Source organism: Anguilla rostrata, chromosome 15 (assembly GCF_018555375.3).
Source record: "Anguilla rostrata isolate EN2019 chromosome 15, ASM1855537v3, whole genome shotgun sequence".
Taxonomy (NCBI): domain Eukaryota; kingdom Metazoa; phylum Chordata; class Actinopteri; order Anguilliformes; family Anguillidae; genus Anguilla; species Anguilla rostrata.
In genome coordinates, this window is record NC_057947.1 from 31,638,249 (window position 1) to 31,659,012 (window position 20,764).

Here is a 20,764-nt window from a genome sequence, read left to right on the forward strand (position 1 = left end):
ACGCCATATGAAAAATATGAAAACGGTCATGAATTGGTTCCTTTGGTCAGGATTTTTCAGAAACAATATACATTTCGTATTTTAAAAGCATTTTTATTTTCTTCCTGCACTAAACTCCAAACCACAGTTCCCAGCATGCAGAGTGTCGACGCTGACATCACTGCCGACGTGTTCGGTTAGTGACAGGAACACAGAAGCAAGAAGAGACAGGGCTGGAGTTTTCCCTATTAAAAAGCGATCTAGGAAGTTCGGTGGTTCTGCTATATTTGCAGGTAAGTTTCAAATCGACAGTTATGGGTTATTATTCATCACAAGAGTATTATATGCTAGCTGGCCAGTGGAACAGCAACGAGGCAGTCGAATTATAGTGTATGGCTGTGTAGCCAGTAAAGCTAACTTGTAATAACGCTGGCTAGTAGGGTAGAAAAATAATGGTGGGGGTTCAGAAATAAGTTGTTAGTGAGTGTAAACTGGACTGTTGACGAGCTAGATGCTGTTGTTAGTTGTGTCGTAGCACGTCAGTTATTGCTGGTAGCACAGAACGTCAACGTGATTTGGTCCCGAGCGCCGGTTCTATCACATAATCGCAAAATGAACTAAACCTAAATGGAGTTTGTATGCTAGCTAGCCACTATATAATGGCAATGCTAGCTGAATACAGTAGTCAGCTAGCTTACATTGCTGTATATAGAAAAATGATAGAAGTTAGAAGGGAATTTCGCCTGGCACTTACGACATTACGTCATCTATGTATTCTCTCTGTACTAGGGCGGACTTAAAACACACTCGTTGCAGATTCTGTTAATAATAATTATAAATACAAGTCTGCAGACTAACTGTACAAATGTGGCAAAGGCTACGCGATGCGTAGCCCCCCTGAACTTAAGGGAATCGCCTTCACGTCTCTGAGCTATGTCCTGTGCATCGTACGTTGAACTAAGACCGGGACTGGTGTCAGACAAGAGCCCATTCGTAAAATGTAAAAATGTCGGCATCTGTTTAATGCTGCAAAGGAAATGTATTCACAAAAGAGCATTAATCCAACAGCACGTAAACTGAAACACTAAATTTGTCTCCCTGTGTCATTCTCCGTTGTAGCACAATGTTGCCGACAACCACCTACTCGCCCCTACACCAGGACAACGGCAGTCGGGACGCCCGGGACGCCGCGCGCCACACGGCGGGCGCTAAGCGCTATAAGTACCTGCGGCGTCTGTTCCGCTTCCGGCAGATGGATTTCGAGTTCGCCGGCTGGCAGATGCTCTACCTGTTCACCTCCCCGCAGAGGGTCTACCGAAACTTCCACTACAGGAAACAGACCAAGGACCAGTGGGCCCGCGACGACCCCGCCTTCCTGGTTCTTCTCAGCATATGGCTGTGCGGTGAGTGCCACCCCACCCCCCCTTTCCTGTGTTGGTGTGGCTTGATTTCTTAAGCCAGTCCTACTGTGTATCCACACTTGCACCCCCTCCTCACGTCAAATGGTTTATCTCAGAGTACGTCTCAGAGATTAGGTCCGACCACATCTGGGGGCGCAAGTGCAACATTGTTCACGTCAGTGAGACAGGCTCTGGGTGTGACATCACTAGGGGCATGCACCAGCATTGTGATGGTCTGCACAACATCATGCAATCTCGGTTCCTCCTCCCCCTCCCCTCCAAAGGTAGATGTGCACAGGGACTCATTCAGCGTGAGGGGGCAGAGTGTCTCAGTGAAAAGCACAGGCTAAGCTCTGGACCATAAGGGTTTAATCCCAAAATCGCTTATTGTCGTTCCTCGCACGTCTTCTTTAAGTACTATTCTCGCTCCTTAGCTCCACTCAACCAGGGACGCGAGGAAAGGATGCAAGGATGAGATGTGAGGATGGAGAAATCGAGGCAACATGTCTTGGGAATGTTCTTGCTCAGTCAAGCGTCAGTTTGAAGTCACGTCAACAGACGTGGCAGATGTAGAGAGGTGGATCCACACATGGATCTTTTATACGTCACGCTTTTAAAGAAGAGACTTCTGCAAAGGAAGCACTTGTGTATCCTCGCTGAAGCATCCTCTGGGAGCCGGCCATCTTTAAGGACGGATTGTGATGTCCTTAAAGATGGCGGACCTCTGTGGGTTTCCGGGTGACACGATGACCGAGGAGATCATCGTCCGAGGGCGGACAAAGTAAGCGACTGGAATGAACCTCAGGTCTCACTGCTTGGAGTCCAGAAAGTTAAGAGGAACTTTATTTGTATGCCACTTTCCAGCAGTACAGCACAAAGTGCTTCACAAAATAAAAAAAAACAGCACAAGAGACATTAAAATAACGATGAGAAGAATTTAAGAGACATCTATGATTGGAATCATACAAGAGAGTAAAATGAACAGCTGAAAAAGCAGATGGAAGCAGTTCGAAATGAGACTACTGAACGTACAACACATTTCATGACTAAAATCAAATCCCAAAGAGTGTCATTTTGAAGGCATTTGAAACCAAAGCAGCCTTTCTAATATTTGCTGGATGGCCGATGATGGTGTCACGGTTAATTTAATCCCCCAGACCAAATTCTCTTCTTAGATGGTTCCCTTTCATTCCCTAGCTATTCCTTGTTGAATGAAAGGTGGAACTGCAGTGTTTCTCCATCCGTGCGGCTCATGGTTTTATAAAACACAGCGTAATGAAAGCGGTGTTGCTTCTCCGCCCCCCCGTAGTGTCCACCGTGGGCTTCGGCTTCGTGCTGGACATGGGCTTCCTGGAGACGCTGAAGCTGCTGCTCTGGGTGGTGTTCATTGACTGCGTCGGCGTGGGGCTGCTCATCTCCACCCTCATGTGGTGAGGCAGTGCACTGCGTTTATGTTTCTATATTCCAGCTCCGTAATCACTCATATTTATCCATACGCGTATGTTAACGTGTAAACTGCACATGCGCAAATTTCACACAGGTGTAAACAAGTAAATTAAACACAGGTGTAAATATGTAAGTTTCACACAGGTGTAAATATGTAAATTAAGTTGTGTAAGTCACTCTGGATAAGAGCGTCTGCCTGTAATGTAATGTACATTAGACAGGTGTAAATATGGTGTAAATTACACACACGGTGCAAAGTGTCTCTCTTCACTCAGGAGTGCTCTGTGAAATGGCTGCTGTGTCTGTTGTACAGAGGTGATAGTGAAGCTTTTGTACGGCATGTCTATAAAGTCTTTACTCTAAACCCCGTCTTTAGGGTGGTAACGAATAAATACCTGATGAAGCACCCGACTAAGGACTACGATGTGGAGTGGGGCTACGCCTTTGATGTGCACCTCAACGCCTTCTACCCCCTGCTGGTCATCCTGCACTTCCTGCAGCTCTTCTTCATCAACCGTTAGTCCAACGCTGCAGCACCAACACTACAGCACCAACACTGCTGCACCAACACTGCTGCACCAACACCGCATTATCAACACTGCAGCACCAATACCGCATTACCAACACCGCAGCACCAACACTGCTGCACCAACACCACATTACCAACACTACAGCACCAACACTGCAGCACCAACACCACATTACCAACACCGCAAGCACCAATACCGCATTACCAACACTACAGCACCAACACCGCAGCACCAATCCGCATTACCAACACCGCAGCCAATACCGCATTACCAACACTACAGCACCAACACCGCAGCACCAATACCGCATTACCAACACCGCAGCACCAATACCGCATTACCAACACCGCAGCACCAACCGTACACACCAGCACCATACCGCATACCAACACTGCAGCACATACGCATTACCAACACCGCAGCACCAATACCGCATTACCAACACCGCAGCACCAACACCGCATTACCAACACCGCAGCACCAATACCGCATTACCAACACCGCAGCACCAATACCGCATTATCAACACTGCAGCACCAACACCGCATTATCAACACTGCATTACCAACACTACAGCACCAACACTACAGCACCAACACTGCTGCACCAACACTGCATTACCAACACTACAGCACCAACACTACAGCACCAACGCTGCATTACCAACACTACAGCACCAACACTACAGCACCAACACTGCTGCACCAACACCACATTACCAATACCGCAGCACCAACACCGCAGCACCAATACCGCATTACCAACACTGCAGCAGCAACACCACATTATCAACACTGCAGCACCAACACCGCATTATCAACACTGCAGCACCAACACCGCATTACCAACACCACATTACCAACATCGCAGCACCAACACTGCAGTACCAACACCACATTACCAACATCGCAGCACCAACACCACATTACCAACACCGCAGCACCAATACCGCATTACCAACACTGCATTACCAACACTACAGCACAAACACTGCTGCACCAACACTGCATTACCAACACCACATTACCAACATCGCAGCACCAACACAACAGCAACGACACCACATTACCAACACCGCAATACTAATGCGGCAGCACCAACACTTCAGGACCAACCGTGCACACTCCCATTATGTGCACCAGACTGCAGTTGAAGGCCTCCACGCTGTTTTTATGGCTTTTCAGTGCGCGTACTCAGCCTGCCTGCTGGAACACGTTTAATGTCCCCGTAAAGCACATTGGGCAGAAAACACAAACACACTCACACACTTGCTGTGTTAATGACTACAGTTACCAGTGCTGAGATGTTAAATCAGTGTGTCAGGAGAGCACTAAAATGGAACATACATACAGTTGTGCTCACTAAAACGCACCCAAACACACACACACACACACACACAGTTACACTAACTAAAACGTGCGCGCACACACACACAACACACAGACAGACACACAGGCATGTATAGTGACTTAAGGACGTTTCCTTGGCCTGTGCTCGCGCTGACTCCAGTCTCTTCCTGTGTCGTAGACATAGTGGCCATAAACTCTGACTGGTTCCTGGGGTACTTTGTGGGGAACACAATATGGCTGATAGCCATCGGCTACTACGTCTACATCACCTTCCTGGGCTACAATGGTGAGTACTAACCCGTGTTACCATGGAGAATAAACTACCATCTGCTCAATGAACATCCACCCGTTACCATGGAGAAGTAGGTACCCATCTGCTGAATGAAACACCAACCCCTGTTACCATGGAGAATAAAACTACCATCTGTTCTATGAATAATGATTACACGCTCTATTGGCGACTCACTGTACATACTGACATTGATTAGCATAAAAACCTGCTTTTTAAGAGAAGTGTTAAAATGGTAGAAATGCCTGGGGTCTGTACAGTTCGCAATGTCGGATGAAATGAGACACATGAGATGTATATTTAACCTAACACAAGACTACAAGTCCCATCAGCTCCGTTGAGAAATCGTTTGCAGGCCTGTGCTGATGTGCTGGGAAAGGGAATCTTCAGCAGCCTTAGTCATTAATGAGGAAGGATTGTTCTTTTAATTACTACATAGGAACTGGACGATTAAAAAAATAATAATAGTTTAGCCTTTTCACTTTTATTAAAGAACTGGGTGAAAGTGTTTTTTCTTAGTAACTGCCACGCAAACAACCCCAGAGTACCTGTTGATTGGTGTGAAACGAGGGTGACCCTCTCTGACTGACCCCCCCCAGCACTGCCCTTCCTGAAGAACACAGTGGTGCTCCTGTACCCGTTCGCCCTGCTGGCTCTGCTCTACGTCCTCTCGCTCTGCCTGGGCTGGAATTTCACACGCGGCCTTTGCTGGTTCTACAAGTATCGCGTGCAGTAGAGGACCGGACCGGACCGGACACCGCGTGCAGTAGAGGGACCGTCGCCCACGGACCGGACCGGACCGAACCGGACTGGACCCTTCCGCAGAACTCTGGCGCTGAGGTCCGCTGGACCGTGCCTGCTGTGTGTTTTTGGAGAGCTGGGGTTGGTTTGTTGTTTTTTGTTTTTCCCTTTCCCTTTTGTACATACATGCTTGTACATAACAGTCTCACTGTAGATATCAAAGCTTTGGATTGCTCGAAAGGTGTATTGATTGAAATCTCCTCCCCCCGCCCCCCTTTTGGTTTTTCATGTTTTTTGATATGAGCGAGGCTCGGAATTCCTGCGTTTGAGAGGGAGGGGTAAGGACTGGGGGGGGCTGAGGTGGAGGTGTCTTGGCGCAGTGCAGGAGATCCTCTCTCTCTCTGTGTACATTCCTGATTCCGTCAGAGCACCTTCAATAAAGAGACTTTTATTTTACCGGATCGCCCCAGAGGTGACTGCACTTGGGGGGGGGGATTTTAAAATGACAGCTCTGACAGATTGGCAGTTGCGTGCGATTATGTAATCTGTGGAAGATGACTTTAGTATTATTGCAGTATCTGTGAAACTACACTGATGTTACAGGATCTTCAACAGACCAGTGTGAGTACCAGGTCTGTGAAATCCAAAACGAGCTTGTTATAGGACCTGTGGAGGACAGGGGAACACAGTTCCTGATTGAGAGTACCTGTGATATAAATCATCTCTCTTAAGTTTTACGTTTTCCTGTGTTTTAACCCCAAAACCTTTTTTTTTTTGTTGCTCCTGATGCCTGAAATCTGTTCTAAGCCCTTGGGTTGTTGTCATACACATATGAACCACTAGGGGTCACTAAGAGCTTAACACTGCAGACTCATAGCAAGGGAGCCACCTAACTTGCTTGACGCGAGAGTGAAAAAGAAGACTTAGATTGTCAGCTGAACGCCTCTGTTATTGGCTGGTCCGCATGGGGGGTGTGCAGGGGTGGAAAGTGATGCAAAACTCACTCAAATTGCAAATTAAAATGACAGGTTTTTACAAGGGCAGTAAAACCTGTGCTCACTGTAGTTTAAGCACAGAGCCCAACAGACATGCATCATTTTTACTTTAAAAAAAATGCTGTGCTTACATACGAAATGCAAAACTTAAATTTCCATCTGACGTTAGAACAGTGTTCAAATGTTTGTGATCATGCCTGGGTCCAACCAATCATGACACAGCTGCACAAAAAAGACAAAAAGTGGTTTCAGAACCTGTCTGCAAGTTTGTTAAAATGAAGCTGGCATTGGAAAAAGAAATCAGGGGTCATGATCAAGGCTGCGATGGAGGTAGAAAGACGTACCGTCGTATGTAGGAGGAGCCGGGCCACAGCGGTTGACCTTGTGACCAAGAGAAGTCTCGCACTGAAGCAGCTCAAAGCATCGTCCAATCAGACACAAGCTCTGGACAGGACACTGTGGAGGAATGAGAACCCTAGAACACATCCATCGCTGTACTGGAGCTGATAACGTCTGTGGCAGGGATCAGCAACTCACGGTCCTCGAGGGCTGGGAACTGCTGGTTTTCCATCCTCCCTTTGCCTGGGAGTCAGGTGTGAAGACAGTCTGGCCAATCAGTGGCACTAATTACCCCGGGAGAAAAGAAAACCAGGGCTTGGATTTGGATTTGTGGGCCAGAGTTGATGATCCCTGGTCTATGGGGAGTGACTGCAGTCAGCCGAACAGCATTTAGGCCTCAGTGCAGGACGGGCAGCACTGGGGTAAATACACGGTGAATAAAGCCGTCTTGCATGTGCACGTGTACAGTCAGTAAAGCATGTCGAGTGTGTTGGAAGAGGAGCCCGTTTCTGCGGTAATGCACACACCGACCGTCTCAGACTCCGAGCTCAAAACAAAGCAAGTCACACGCTCGTCAAACCTCTGCGCTGTGGATACAAACCTGACTGGTCAGCTGCTGTGCCAGGGCAGCGACCTGCCGCCACTTTGGCGAGCAGAGCCGTGGCCTCGGTGCCCTCTGCTGGAGCCGTAGAGTACTGCAAGTTTGCTGAACTTTCCCTAATTCCAGGGCACGGCTCTCCTGCAACCAGACGCTTTGCAAATGAGGACATTGGGATGCAGAGCTGTTAAAGAAAATCTGTGGTAAAATGCAGCCAAGGCAAAGCACTAAATGATCGCTGTCATGCGTATGTCGTTCGTTACACTGCAATGCTTACTTACTGTAATATGTAATAATACAATCAGTAAGTTATTTTTGTGCATACATAAATGAGAAATTTACTCATGCTTTACTGAAGTATGTTTTGATTGAGAAGATTTTGATCGACATTACTGTGTTTGCTGACAAATTTTTCTGTATTTGTAGGAAATAATCCTCAATTAAATCATCTAATGTTTCAGTGCTATGATTTATTTTTGCATGATGCTGTGCCTCATTTGCATTCCATAACGAATTATAAGCCAAAAATTGTCTCCAGAGGATTTATTTCACCAAGTATAATATATAGGATTTGATTCAGAAGTCCAACTAGACGTATCTGATAAATAATGCATAATATCACAGAATGCTTAAACAAAATTTAAAATTCATTCTACCGTATTGATTAGAGTTCTCTTGCGCATTCAAATTTGCATAATATAAATGTCTGCAAATGACACTTTCACACTCTGCTTTTAAAATAATTATTTTGTGTTTGACAGAATTATTTAATGAGTTTCATTTTCAAATGCAGCAATGCTTATGCTTCATTACATGAAGATATATAATACCTATAAACGTTTTGCCACTGCGATCAACCTTCATATGTAGCAATGCGGCATCACAAGCTTTGAATTTTCACACCGTGTTTTAAAACACTGACAGACACACTGAAGGTGGCAAAGCTCACGGACGAGGCCACACATTATGAACTACAACAACAGCAACGGCAACGATGACGAGATAACGATAAACTTATTGTTAATTTGTCAGATTATTATTAAGGGAGAGTTACCGGGCATGATTAAAGTCTCCTGTCTTAAGAACTGCAGACAGATCAGGGTTTTTAATCACAGTAAAAAAAAAAAAAATTAAAACAATGAAGAGAAGCTCAGGGTGGCGATATTCATCCAGATTTATCCTCTTTATTTAAACCATGTCCATGTCCAATCGCAGTTACACAGACACACAGATGAAGGCACATGACCTACTGTGGGCAGGACCAGGCCCCACAGGTGTGTGTGTGCCTGACGTGAAGTGGGGTGGGTGTGGCGCTCCCACAGGTGTTCACCTGGTGGAGTGAAGGGGCGAGGCTGAGCTTTCAGTTACCTGCTGCCTGATCCAAGAGATAGTGGTGTGTGTGTGTGTGTGTAAACAGATCCAGATTAAAAACATATTTGAAATGCACACATTTTAAGACACCAGTAAACTCTTGCAGATTACTTACAATTTAAAAGCAAATATGTACTGCCACACGTTCAGAAATTTTCCCCTATGGCTGTCCAAATTGGTTAGCAATGTGCTTTACTAAAAATTCTCAGGGGTCTAGTTTAAAATTTTGCTGACATCTACAGTTGAAATATTTGTACCCCGGTCTAGTGTGTACAATGATTTGTGTGGGTGTACAAATAGAAGGCCTGTGTGTGTACGTGTACAAACAGCAATTGAGTGTGTGTGTGTCTGCCTGTCACTCAAAACAGGCTCGCCTCTTCAGAACCATCCCCTCCACATCAAGCACACAGATGCCATGTTACACTTATTCTACAATCTCTTTCCAAAATGTCAGTAATCAATGAGGAAAAAATGCTTCTTAATTAGGCATCCAGGGTATCTGGAATTCAAATACATTTTCAGTCATGTATTACAGGAAAACATTCACAATCAACAGGAATGCCCGTTTAACTAAATTTTTTAGTGACAGAAAGATAGTATTCTTCATAGAAGTAGCAATGAAACCTTGTTTCCCTGTCAAACCCATTCTTTCACTGTCCTGAGGAGGACGAAAATTACTGACCGATTACTTTAGGAACAAAACTAAAAGCAACACGCTCGTTAGGCCCGGGCAGCTAACAAAACCACCGCTGTGAAAATGACATCACGTGACTGATGAACGGAGAATTTCAAATTTACAAAATGATCAAGTTTTTTTTTTCCTTTAAGCGACAAAGAACAAAAGGAGTTAAAAGAGATATTGCCGAGGATTCTGGCGCAGAACGAAGCACCTCCTTTCACTCATTTATTTATTTTTGTTTACTTCCTGAATGGAAAGAGTCCAGTGCCAAAATCGTGCCGTTACGAGTCAAAGAGAATCCGCGGAAAACCGAGCGCAATGGAGCCGTTGTCACGAGATAAATTTCAAAAGCGGGATGAAAATGAGAGAATCTCCGCATGACCAGAGAGCTCCAGCCCTGTGTGGACCACAGCCCCGTCGCACGATTCCGCACCGATAAACGCTCCTTTCCGCGGTCCCCGCGCACTCCGGGCCTGGGAAGTTTAAGGCACACGTGTCGATACGCCTTCCTCGCGCCACGCCGGACAGCGCCCGCGAGGGGACCAAAGGGAACTTCCCTTCCGTTTAAGACACCAACACAATTAAATACGTAGAACTGTTTTTTTTTTTTTTTTTTTTACGGAATAAAACATAGAACATATCACTACTCATACAAATTATTTTCTAATAAATTAAGATTTCCTTCATGGAACCCCAGGAGAATAATATTTACCTTCCGTTTAATGGAAAGAACAAAAAGGGCGAGTTTTTTTATTTTGATTGATCGTAAAACAGCAGGTGTCCCGATAAAATTTGTGCGTTGTGCCGTTAATCTGAAGAGAGAAATGTAAGGTCTCCGGTCAGACGCAGCATTGAACACAAAAGAACTGAAGCGAATGTTTGTGCACGTCATCTCTGATGCGCAGCTGCACTTCCCCGAGCCGCGGAGCTGCGCAGGCGGACAGAACAGCGTCCATCGCTTCGCTCGTAAGAAGCACTTTGGCAAAAAAGGGCGATTGAAGATGAACGGAGCTGCAGAAGCTGGGCTCGTTTTTTTAGGATCCGAGCCATAATTTGGTTTTCCTGCAGCTGTTCATTCCTGAAGTTTTTTTGTTCTTGTTACATAACACTTTAGTGTTACGTTGGGGGGGGGGGGGGGGGGCAAAAAAACAAACTCTCCAAGTGGGTCCAGTTTCAAAATTTCACAATCAAGCGCATTAACTATACCCAAGGACTCCGCCCCATCTTCCCTGCTGTTCCAGGGTAAAGCCACTGCTCCACCAATCAGCAGGGAGGTCAGGGGTCAGCAGGCACAGTGCAGTGCCTTTCTCACGATGACCTCACGCACCGCGCGAGTTAGCGTCTCACCCGTGTCACGCGTCCGTTTCGCACGTGTTATAATTCAGGGGGCAATTCTTTTCATGATTCTACCTGGATTCCCCCCCCCCAACCTCATAAATGATTTTTTTTTCTCAGTAGTTTCCACATTCCGGTGAGGTAGAAAGGAGGAGGTGACGGACGAATGCTGGGATCCATCTTGGTCACTGTTGCCCGTGGGGGGGGGGGGGGTCGGGGGAAGGCGCAGATAGAGAGGCCACTCACTGGACAGGCCTCACTGGAGCATGCTAACCTGCTACCTTCTTAATGTGGATCTGGAGAGAGAGAGAGAGGGGCAGAAGAGAGAGAGGGAGGGGGGGGGAGCAGAGAGAAAGAGGGCGGTAGGAAATGTAATTTGATAATGGTCAGGCACAGACAGAACTCTCGCAAGACGCAGCAGAGTTCTGATGAAGAACCCAGTGTTCCAGATAAGGAGCTGTGTGACCCTAGAGAGTCAGTGCGTGCGTGCGTGCGTGCGTGCGTGTGTGTGTGTGTGTGGGATTTTTGCGGGAATACTTAAGTAATGTTTCCATTGCAGAGGAATCACATATTTTGTAACCAATGTTTTCATTACAGTTGACGGGGGGCAGTAAATGTGCCTCAAACTACATAATGCTCAGCCCCTCCGACACCATCTCGCTTATATAACGACATTACCAACAAAAAGCAAAACTGCAATCAGAACGTGCCTTTCAAATATATATATATATATATATATATATTTGCTTTATTCACTTTGTATTAGATCAAGAAATATCCTCTAATTTAATGTGTTTCTCCTTTTATTTACATACTGTATGATAAATTAATGGAGTAAACGTCTAAAACGTAGTTGTACAAACAGCCTTTATGAATTTCTTTTTGTAAAATTAGAGTCGGAACGTATCCAACAAGTAATCGATCGATCCATTACTGGAGCCCGAGCCAGCACTGTACCCATTTCATAATGAAGGGTACGAGCACACTGCATTAAAATGCTCCGTAAAAACAGATTTTTTTAAATAACATTAATAGGGGGGGTTACGACCACTTTAACAGCTGCCAAAATGTTTTTTTTTTAATCCACTGAAATAAGCCAGAACACCACAGCTGGACTGCACCACTGACTGGACTGCACCACAGCTGGACTGTACCACTGACTGGACTGCACCACAGCTGGACTGCACCACTGACTGGACTGCACCACTGACTGGTACCCAGGTAATGAGCTCACAGAGGTCACTCTGACAGGAGGCCCCCCCCCCAACCTCCCCGGCCTGTGGGCTGCCTGAGTCACCCATGCATGCAGGGACTGCACTGATCAGCTAAGGGATGGGAGGGGGGAGAGCAGCCCCCCCCCCCACCGATGGGACAGGAGATGCTGCACCAGTGCGGTGGAGCTGTCAGTTTTACTGCCCATACAAACGGAGAGAGAGAGAGAGAAAACTAATGACGGAGGATAAAAAAAGAACAGGCAGCCTCTCACACACTCAGGGACCCTGAACCAGCACTGCGGAGAGACACGGGCTCACAGGGGGACTGCATGTCACCAAGGAGACGGGCGATGACACGCGCAAGCCGACGCGCGATTGGACGGCGACGCGCGCAGCAGGCCCGTGATTGGCCACGGCGATGCTGACCTCACTGATGATGGCCCACACGGCGGAGTCCTTGAGCAAGGTGAGGCGCAGCGCCACCACGGGGTTGAAGGCGGGATCCACCGCTGCCTCGGCCACGCCCTTCTCAAAATGACCTGCAGCGGCGCGACAGAGAGCAGTCAGAAACACAGTCATACACATACAGACACACACTCATACACACACACACACACACACGCGCTCATACACACACACACGCGCTCATACACACACACACACACACACACACACGCTCATACACATACAGACACGCTCATATACATACACACACAGTCATACACATACAGACACACACACACACACACACACACGCTCATACACATACAGACACGCTCATATACATACACACACAGTCATACACATACAGACACGCTCATATACATACACACACAGTCATACACATACAGACACACACACACACACACACACACACACACACACACACACGCTCATACACACACACACACGCTCATACATACACACATACACACACACTCATACACACACTCATACACACCCACACACACACGCTCATACACACACACACACGCTCATACACATACAGACACACACTCATACACACCCACACACACACACGCTCATACACACACACACGCGCTCATACACACACACACACACGCTCATACACACACACGCTCATATACATCCACACACGCCACACTACAACACACCACACACGTCACACATACAGACACACCACACTCTATACATACACACACACACACACACACACAACACACACGCTCATACACATACACACACCTCATACACATACACACTCATACACATACACACACGCTCATATACATACACACACACTCACACACACAACACGCTCATACACATACAGACACACACACACACACTCTCATATACACACACACACACAACGCTCTCATACACACACAAGCTCATACACATACACACACACACACACACACACTCATACACACACACACACACGCTCATATACATACGCACACGCTCTACACACACACACTCATACACATACACACACACGCTCATACACCACACACACACACACCTCATACACACCCACACACACGCTCATATACATACACACACACACACACACACACACAAACACACACCACACACGCTCACACACATATAGCATACACACACACCCACACACACCCACACACGCTCACACACACATATGCTCATACACACACACGCTCATACACATACATACACACTCATACACATACACACACGCTCATACACACACACGCACACGCTCATACACATACACACACACGCTCATACACATATACATACACACACACATGCACTCTCTCGCACGCACACACACACACGGTACCTTATTTGACTCCACTCAGTGACAGAGTACACTGTGCTGTAGCAGCCTAAAAGAGCAGGGCCCTCCCACCTTTAATCTGGATTAACTTTGCGCAAAAAAGACAGAAATCCAGGAAAGGCCAGTCCTCCACTCACCGATTCTGTAGTAGTGATCCTCCGTCTGTTTGTATTTATCTGTGTTCTTCAGGCCAGGATCCTGTGTGAGAGAGAGAGAGAGAGAGAGAAAGAGAGGGAGAGGAAGCGAGAGAGAGACAGAGAGTGGGGGAGAGAGACAGAAAGAGAGGTAGAGGAAGTGAGAGGGGGAGAGAGAGAGATTGAGTGAGAAGGGGGGGGGGGGGGGGAGAGAGACAGAGAGAGACTGTTTGACTCACATACGCACAGCTAAGCTCAAATGGACCAAACCCCAAATCAAAACCCATAAACGCAGCAGTGGACCTGGGACCACATTCACAGAGTGTCCCAGGGCAGGAGGGCTGATCTAGGATCAGTTTAGCCCATTAGCTCACCATGGATAAGCCTAGGATACAGACAGAGAAAGCCTGATCTTGGGTCAGCACTCCTCCACTGAGAGGCTTAGTGAGAACGGGGCCAGGTGTGCTCAGGGTAAAATAGCTAGTCTCTAGGGGGACATTAAACAGGCAGCGGATTGGCTGGGGGGCCCTGGGGAGGCCACGCCCACTGATGGGGGTCTTCCCTCCCCTTTTTTTCTCTGCCCATCTCCCCAGCAACAGGCTTCACTTGGCCAAAAATAGGCGGGGCCACAGGTCACCAGTCACTCAACGGTCTAGACGAATCACTGCACGGCACTGGAGACTAGTCCCCGCCCCTTCGGGGACTCTGAGAGCCCAGCTCTCCCATCATATCCCTACCCTCCCCCCCCGGGGAGCCATTTGTCCACCCAAACAAATCTGAACAATACACAATGAGTCCACACACTTCACCTCAAACTGGATTATCCGGATCTTTCTGCGTCCTACAAACCAATCAGCCCAAACTAGACCATCCAGTAAAAATGACTTTCTTGTAATTGCATCCCTGTGGGGATTAACACGTGAACAGGCATTCGTGTCTCTAAAAGGTTTATCCTCTCTGAAATACATTTTTAATACCGCTGTTGTATGTGATTAGTTATTGTTAATGCTCTTTCTGTTCTGCCCCATATTAGGACTGTGTTCTGTGGCCCGGCTGGCTTCTAGTCTGTCAATGAACAACATCTGACACACACACTATTCACTACACCCTGCCTGCAAATACGCACGCACTATACACTGTCTGTAAATACTCACACACTACTCACTACACCCTGTCTGCAAATACGCACACACTATACACTGTCTGTAAATACTCACACACTACTCACTACACCTTGTCTGCAAATACTCACGCACTATACACTGTCTGTAGATACTCACACACTACTCACTACACCCTGTCTGCAAATACTCACGCACTATACACTGTCTGTAGATACTCACACACTACTCACTACACCCTGTCTGCAAATACTCACACACTATACACTGTCTGTAGATACTCACACACTATTCACTACACCCTGTCTGCAAATACTCACACACTATACACTGTCTATAGATACTCAGAGATGCAGCTCAGGGAGTATGGTAGGGAAGCTCTTTCCCGCTGTCAGAACGATGACTGAACGTGGCCAGAAGTGCGTAGCGTACGCCAGAGCCGCTGCAGTGAGCCAGCAGCAGTCAGGTCAGGTTAGGGATCTGCTCAGGGAACAGGACTCCCAGGAGAGTCCCTGTCACTGCACCCCTGAGCAAGGTACTGCAGCTGAACAAGGGGCCGTGTGCAAAAGTCACCTGAGACGTGTAGGTGTGTAGACGGCCCCTCTGGATTAACAGTGCTGCTAAATGCTAAAATCTAACGTCATGTAAATGGAGACCGCAACAGCTGCACAGTCGAGATGTTACGTGAGCGTTGCGGCCGCGTCGTTTCCCCTCACCGACAGCGGCAGGACCTCCACGGTGGTGTTGTCCAGCTTGTCGCCGGGGTGCTCCTGGTTTCCGCTGCGGAACAGGTACCTGTCAATCACACACACACACACACGCGCTGTATGAGTGTCACACCCACGGGTCACATGGTCCCTGGCTCAGGCGTGCAGACACCTGCGGGGTGACTCAGACGCGCACAGGAGGGGTAATGAGCCGTGCGCGGTTAGCCGCAAAGCGTGAAGCCTTCCTGTTTCCTTCCTGCGCGAGCGGGCATCGTAATCGCGGGAATAACAGCTAAAAGCCCTGGCATCACGGCCATTCTGGCATTATCCGGAGTGTGACGCGGGCGCTTTATTTTTATCTGCAGCTGACTCACGCGCGTTTGTGCTTCGGCAGTGCGGACCAGCCGCACGCCCCGCCGACAGCGCTTTCAGAACAGAACTGGAGAGGCTAGCATTGCTGGCACGGTAACCACGGCAACAGGTAAGGTGCCCACGGAGCCATTTTCTCTTTCTGCTCCGAGAGACGGCAGACTTTACAATGACCCCCCCTCCTACCTTTTTCCTTTCACAGCTCTCTCTCTTTCTCCCTCCCTCTCCCTCTCTCTATCTCTGTCTCTCACACTCTCTCTCTCTCTCTCTCTCCCCCTCTCCTTCCCCCTCCCTTTCTCTCCCTTTCTCTCTGCACCTGGGGGAGACCTCCTGCAGATTCCCCACAATTCCCCTGGGCTGGCTGGTTGTTCTCAGGCAGCAGTGATTCTCCCCGCAGCTCTGTGCCAGGAACCACACCTCAACGTTGCAAGACATCTAAAGTCCGTCCGTGCGTGTGTGCGCGTGCAAAGCCCTGTGCTGGTTCCCTCTCCCAGAATTCTCCCAGAATGCTCTGCGTCCCAGCTCTCGCTCACCGCTGGATGCTGACGGGCCGGTCGAACTTGAAGAGGATGTAGTCCCCGGCGGTGGGCGTTATGGCCCAGAAGAAGTCCTCGCCCAGGTAGGTCTTCTCCAGCGTGTGGCCCTGGTACACCTTGAGCGTGGTGGACACCTCCGCCGGGGGGTTCACGTGGATCTTGTGCAGCAGAGGCTTCAGGAAGTCCTTGTCCTGAGCGGAGCAGGAAGAGGCAGTGAGCACGGCGGAGAGACTCCTCTCTCAGGTGCGCACAGGTGAGCTCACCTACGCATCAGAGTGCATCGGGAACAGAGAGAGACACACAAGCATTTCCCCCCCCCAATTCAGTCCATAGCTATGCCTGACTTACGTCAGGGTGCGACTCAACTACAACTCCCACGATGCACTGCGGGAATGCTACAGCCCTCGAGCAGCAGTGTGTGGGTGACGCAGGGTTCTGGAATGGTCTCTGCACCGAGCAACGGATGCAGGGACATCGAAGCCGACGCTAAGTCTACCCACAATGGGAGAAGAGCAGAGCTGGCACTGATCCAGGGCTAATGCTCGAGCAGAGGAGGAGGGGGAAGGGGGTGGGGCCCTCACCGTGAGCTTCTGGATCTTTCCGGCGAGGGAGGAGTGCAGCCCCACATGCTGAAAGAGGGAGGGCCTGAAGCGCACCCGCAGACCGGATTTCTGCCTCTCACAGTGCTTCTGTACAGAGGAGAGAGAGGGGGGGGGGGGGGGAGGGGGAGAGAGAGGGGGGAGGGGAGAGGGGGAGAGAGGGCGGAGGGAGTGAGAGAGGGGGAAGGAGACGGGGGGTGTGACAGATAAAGAGAGGGAGAGGGGGGTGGGGGAGAAAGAGAAGACAAGAGGTGGGAGAGAGAGGCAAATGTGTTCAGCACCCGTATACACTCAAACACACACGCATAGACTCTTACAAACATCTCTTACATGCATACACATACCCACCTGCACGCACACACACACACTCTTACAAACCCACATTCATTATCACCCATCCACCCACACACACTAACTCGATCACAAACACACACATACATGTATGCACGCACTCTCTCACACACACACACACACACACACACACACATACGTACGTACATACAAGCATACACTTACACACACACACATGCACATACCGCATCTTTCTCAGGGTTGCAGACTTTAACCCAGAGGATGTGGTCCAATAGCCAGTCTATGGGCTTCTCCTTGTAGAACATCAAGATGAACTCCACGATCAGGTTCAGATCTGGAGCCTGGAACATCTTTCCTGGGGAGGGACAGAGAAGAGACACTTACTCAACCACTAACACCTGCCCCCCAACCCTCAAAAGACAGAGATACGGTCACACAGTCAGCTGCATCATTTCCTGTGTGTTTTCAGATGTGTGAGGCAGTCCTGAGTCTGTTTTGCTCCAATTCTGCTCACATCCCCTCATGAACTGAAACCTAAACAACAGCCAATCATATCTCAGGATCACCAGCTCAATCAGCCAACCGTGTCCCAGGATCACCAGCTCAATCAGCCAACCGTGTCTCAGGATCACCAGCTCAATCAGCCAACCGTGTCTCAGGATCACCAGCTCAATCAGCCAACCGTGTCCCAGGACCAATGCCGCCCATGCACTTTAAACTACGGTGGCTCTGAAGTGCAAAATGCAAAAACAAAAACTTGCGGCCCAGCGGTGCAGATGCAACATACAAAAACAAAAGAAAGTGGTCCTGAGGCGCAGATGCAACATACAAAAACAAAAACTAGTAGCCCCGAAGTGCAATAGTTTTTGTTTTGTATGTTGCTGTGGCAAACAAGCCTGCCACAGGCCACCGAAGTGGCTTTCCAAGGGACCCTCCAGCACAGAGACACAGGGAGATGATGTTCAAACAGTCCACGTTTATTTACGAGGGTTTGGCAAGATCTTACAGCCAAAATGAGCAGATGTAACACAGTCATGACCGAAATTCCCTTGTGTGGGTGGGGATGCAAGATTAACCTGTGCCAGTGATTACCTCACTAGCCACAGGTGCAGCCATCCTGTTCCTGGGTCCAATTGCTGGCCAATTATCTAATTCTAACCAATTATCCAATGGCCAGGTCTAATAGCTGACCCAGGGCAGGTGTGGCTGCTTAAACCATCCATCCCCACACCACGTTGCATCTGCACCTCGGGGCTGCTTGTTGTTGTATGTTTCTGTTTTGCACTTCGGGGCTACTAGTTTTTGTTTTTGTATGTTGCACCTGCGCCTCAGGACCACTTCCTTTTGTTTTTGTATGTTGCATCTGCACCTCAGGGCTGCTAGTTTTCGTTTTTGTGTTTTGCACTTCAGAGCCACCTCACTTTCGTTTTTAATATCAGTAAATCTCTCACTCGCTTTCTCTGCTTTCTTTGACCCACTGGAGTTTGAGGGCCAAGTAGAGAGATCGGCCCGGACTCGTTAGCGGACTCGTAAGCCGACTCTTTAGTCGAATTGTAAGCCGACTTGTTAGCCAACTCTTTAACAGACTCGTTAGCTAATTCTTTAACAGACTCTTTCGCCGACTGGTTAGTCAACTCGTCAGCCGACTCGTAAGCCGAATCATTAGCCGACTCGTTAGCCGAATCGTTAGCCGAATCGTTAGAGGACTCGTTAGACGACTGGTTAGTCAACTCGTCAGCCGACTCGTAAGCCGACTCGTTAGCCGACTCGTTAGCCGAATCATTAGCCGAATCATTAGCCGACTCGTTAGCCGAATCGTTAGCCGAATCGTTAGAGGACTCGTTAGATGACTGGTTGGACGACTCGTTAGCTGACTCGTAACCCGACTCGTTAGCCGACTCGTTAGCCGAATCGTTAGCCGAATCGTTAGCCGAATCGTTAGCCGAATCGTTAGACGACTGGTTGGACGACTCGTTAGCCGAATCGTTAGTCGACTCGTTAGAGGACTCATTAGAGGACTGGTTGGACGACTCGTTAGCAGACTCATTAGCCGACTCCTAAGCGGACTCGTTAGCCGAATCGTTAGCACCCCTTACCGATGAAGCCGAGCTGGGAGAACTCCAGGATCATCCAGTCCTCGGAGGACAGCTGCAGGGCGAAGTTCTTCATGGTGGCAAAGTAGTTGGGTTTGGCCACGATGTCGTCCTCCAGCTGTGGAGGAGATGGATGGGGGGGGAAGGGGGCGGAGTCAGGTAACAGCCGAGGGACAGGCGGAGGCCAATGGGTTCTCTCACAGTCTCTGCTCTCTCTGCTGCACGCGCTCCGTACGTCCGAATAAGTGTCCTTTAACTCCAGCCGCTGCCAGCAGAGCCAAGAGCTGAGAAACGTCGCCGTATTTTTCCCTCAGTTAAAAAAAAAACTACTTTCTCCCTCTCAAAGAAAATAAAATATGATGAAGTGACTGTTTTTACTGAGGAGGAAAACAACCCAGCAGGAAACTAAACTTCAAAATGAATAGACAAGCAGCATTATTTTAGCACGGCAGCCAAAATATTACTCTCTCTATCCTTCTCAGGAGGATCTCTCCCCCCCCCCCACCACCTCCCCCTTCTATCTCTATCACTGCCCCCCCCCCTTCCTCTCCCTCCCTCTCAGAACACAGTCATAAAAACTAAAAAACATAAATAAAGCTGAACCTCCAGGCTCTCTGAGCCAGTGAAAGACACACACACACACATCTCTATGGCAACAAGGACAATTTTGCAGGAGGATATAAAACACTGTCTTCTGCAGGATGAATATATTTTAATAAGTTAAACATATTTAAGTTAAACATATTTCAGTATTGGGTTAAATCCGTTATTAAGGTAACACACTACCAGCAAGTAGCAATCTTGGGTATGGCAAAGTGTGT

The 20,764-nt window shown here is 48.3% G+C and overlaps 2 protein-coding genes across 3 annotated transcripts in view; one reads left to right on the plus strand and one right to left on the minus strand.

The window, feature by feature from the left end:
* The first annotated feature begins 113 nt into the window (after positions 1-113).
* Positions 114-6,190, plus strand: unc50 (unc-50 homolog (C. elegans)). The gene is made up of 6 exons (XM_064311920.1): positions 114-272; positions 1,099-1,382; positions 2,689-2,809; positions 3,202-3,341; positions 4,883-4,990; positions 5,593-6,190. Exons 2-6 carry the CDS (start codon positions 1,103-1,105, stop codon positions 5,727-5,729), a joined length of 786 nt encoding a protein of 261 aa, XP_064167990.1. The 5' UTR covers positions 114-272; positions 1,099-1,102; the 3' UTR covers positions 5,730-6,190.
* A 2,640-nt stretch (positions 6,191-8,830) lies between these two features.
* Positions 8,831-20,764, minus strand: part of mgat4a (alpha-1,3-mannosyl-glycoprotein 4-beta-N-acetylglucosaminyltransferase A) — a 39,082-nt gene continuing 27,148 nt past the window's right edge. For both annotated transcript variants that reach the window (XM_064311916.1, XM_064311917.1), the window contains 8 exons: positions 19,947-20,061; positions 18,075-18,205; positions 17,521-17,628; positions 16,937-17,130; positions 16,044-16,122; positions 14,210-14,270; positions 12,692-12,804; positions 8,831-11,347 (listed from right to left, as the gene is read on the minus strand). In XM_064311916.1, the coding sequence (XP_064167986.1) occupies positions 11,321-11,347; positions 12,692-12,804; positions 14,210-14,270; positions 16,044-16,122; positions 16,937-17,130; positions 17,521-17,628; positions 18,075-18,205; positions 19,947-20,061 (828 nt within the window). In that variant the 3' untranslated portion in view covers positions 8,831-11,320. The remainder of the gene's footprint in view (positions 11,348-12,691; positions 12,805-14,209; positions 14,271-16,043; positions 16,123-16,936; positions 17,131-17,520; positions 17,629-18,074; positions 18,206-19,946; positions 20,062-20,764) is intronic.

Excerpts from the sequence above, each read along its gene's own strand:
- unc50 (XM_064311920.1), top strand. The coding sequence starts at position 1,103 with ATGTTGCCGACAACCACCTACTCGCCCCTACACCAGGACAACGGCAGT. Across the intron at positions 1,383-2,688 it reads TCTCAGCATATGGCTGTGCG|TGTCCACCGTGGGCTTCGGC; the intron begins GTGAGTGCCACC and ends GCCCCCCCGTAG. Across the intron at positions 4,991-5,592 it reads CACCTTCCTGGGCTACAATG|CACTGCCCTTCCTGAAGAAC; the intron begins GTGAGTACTAAC and ends GACCCCCCCCAG.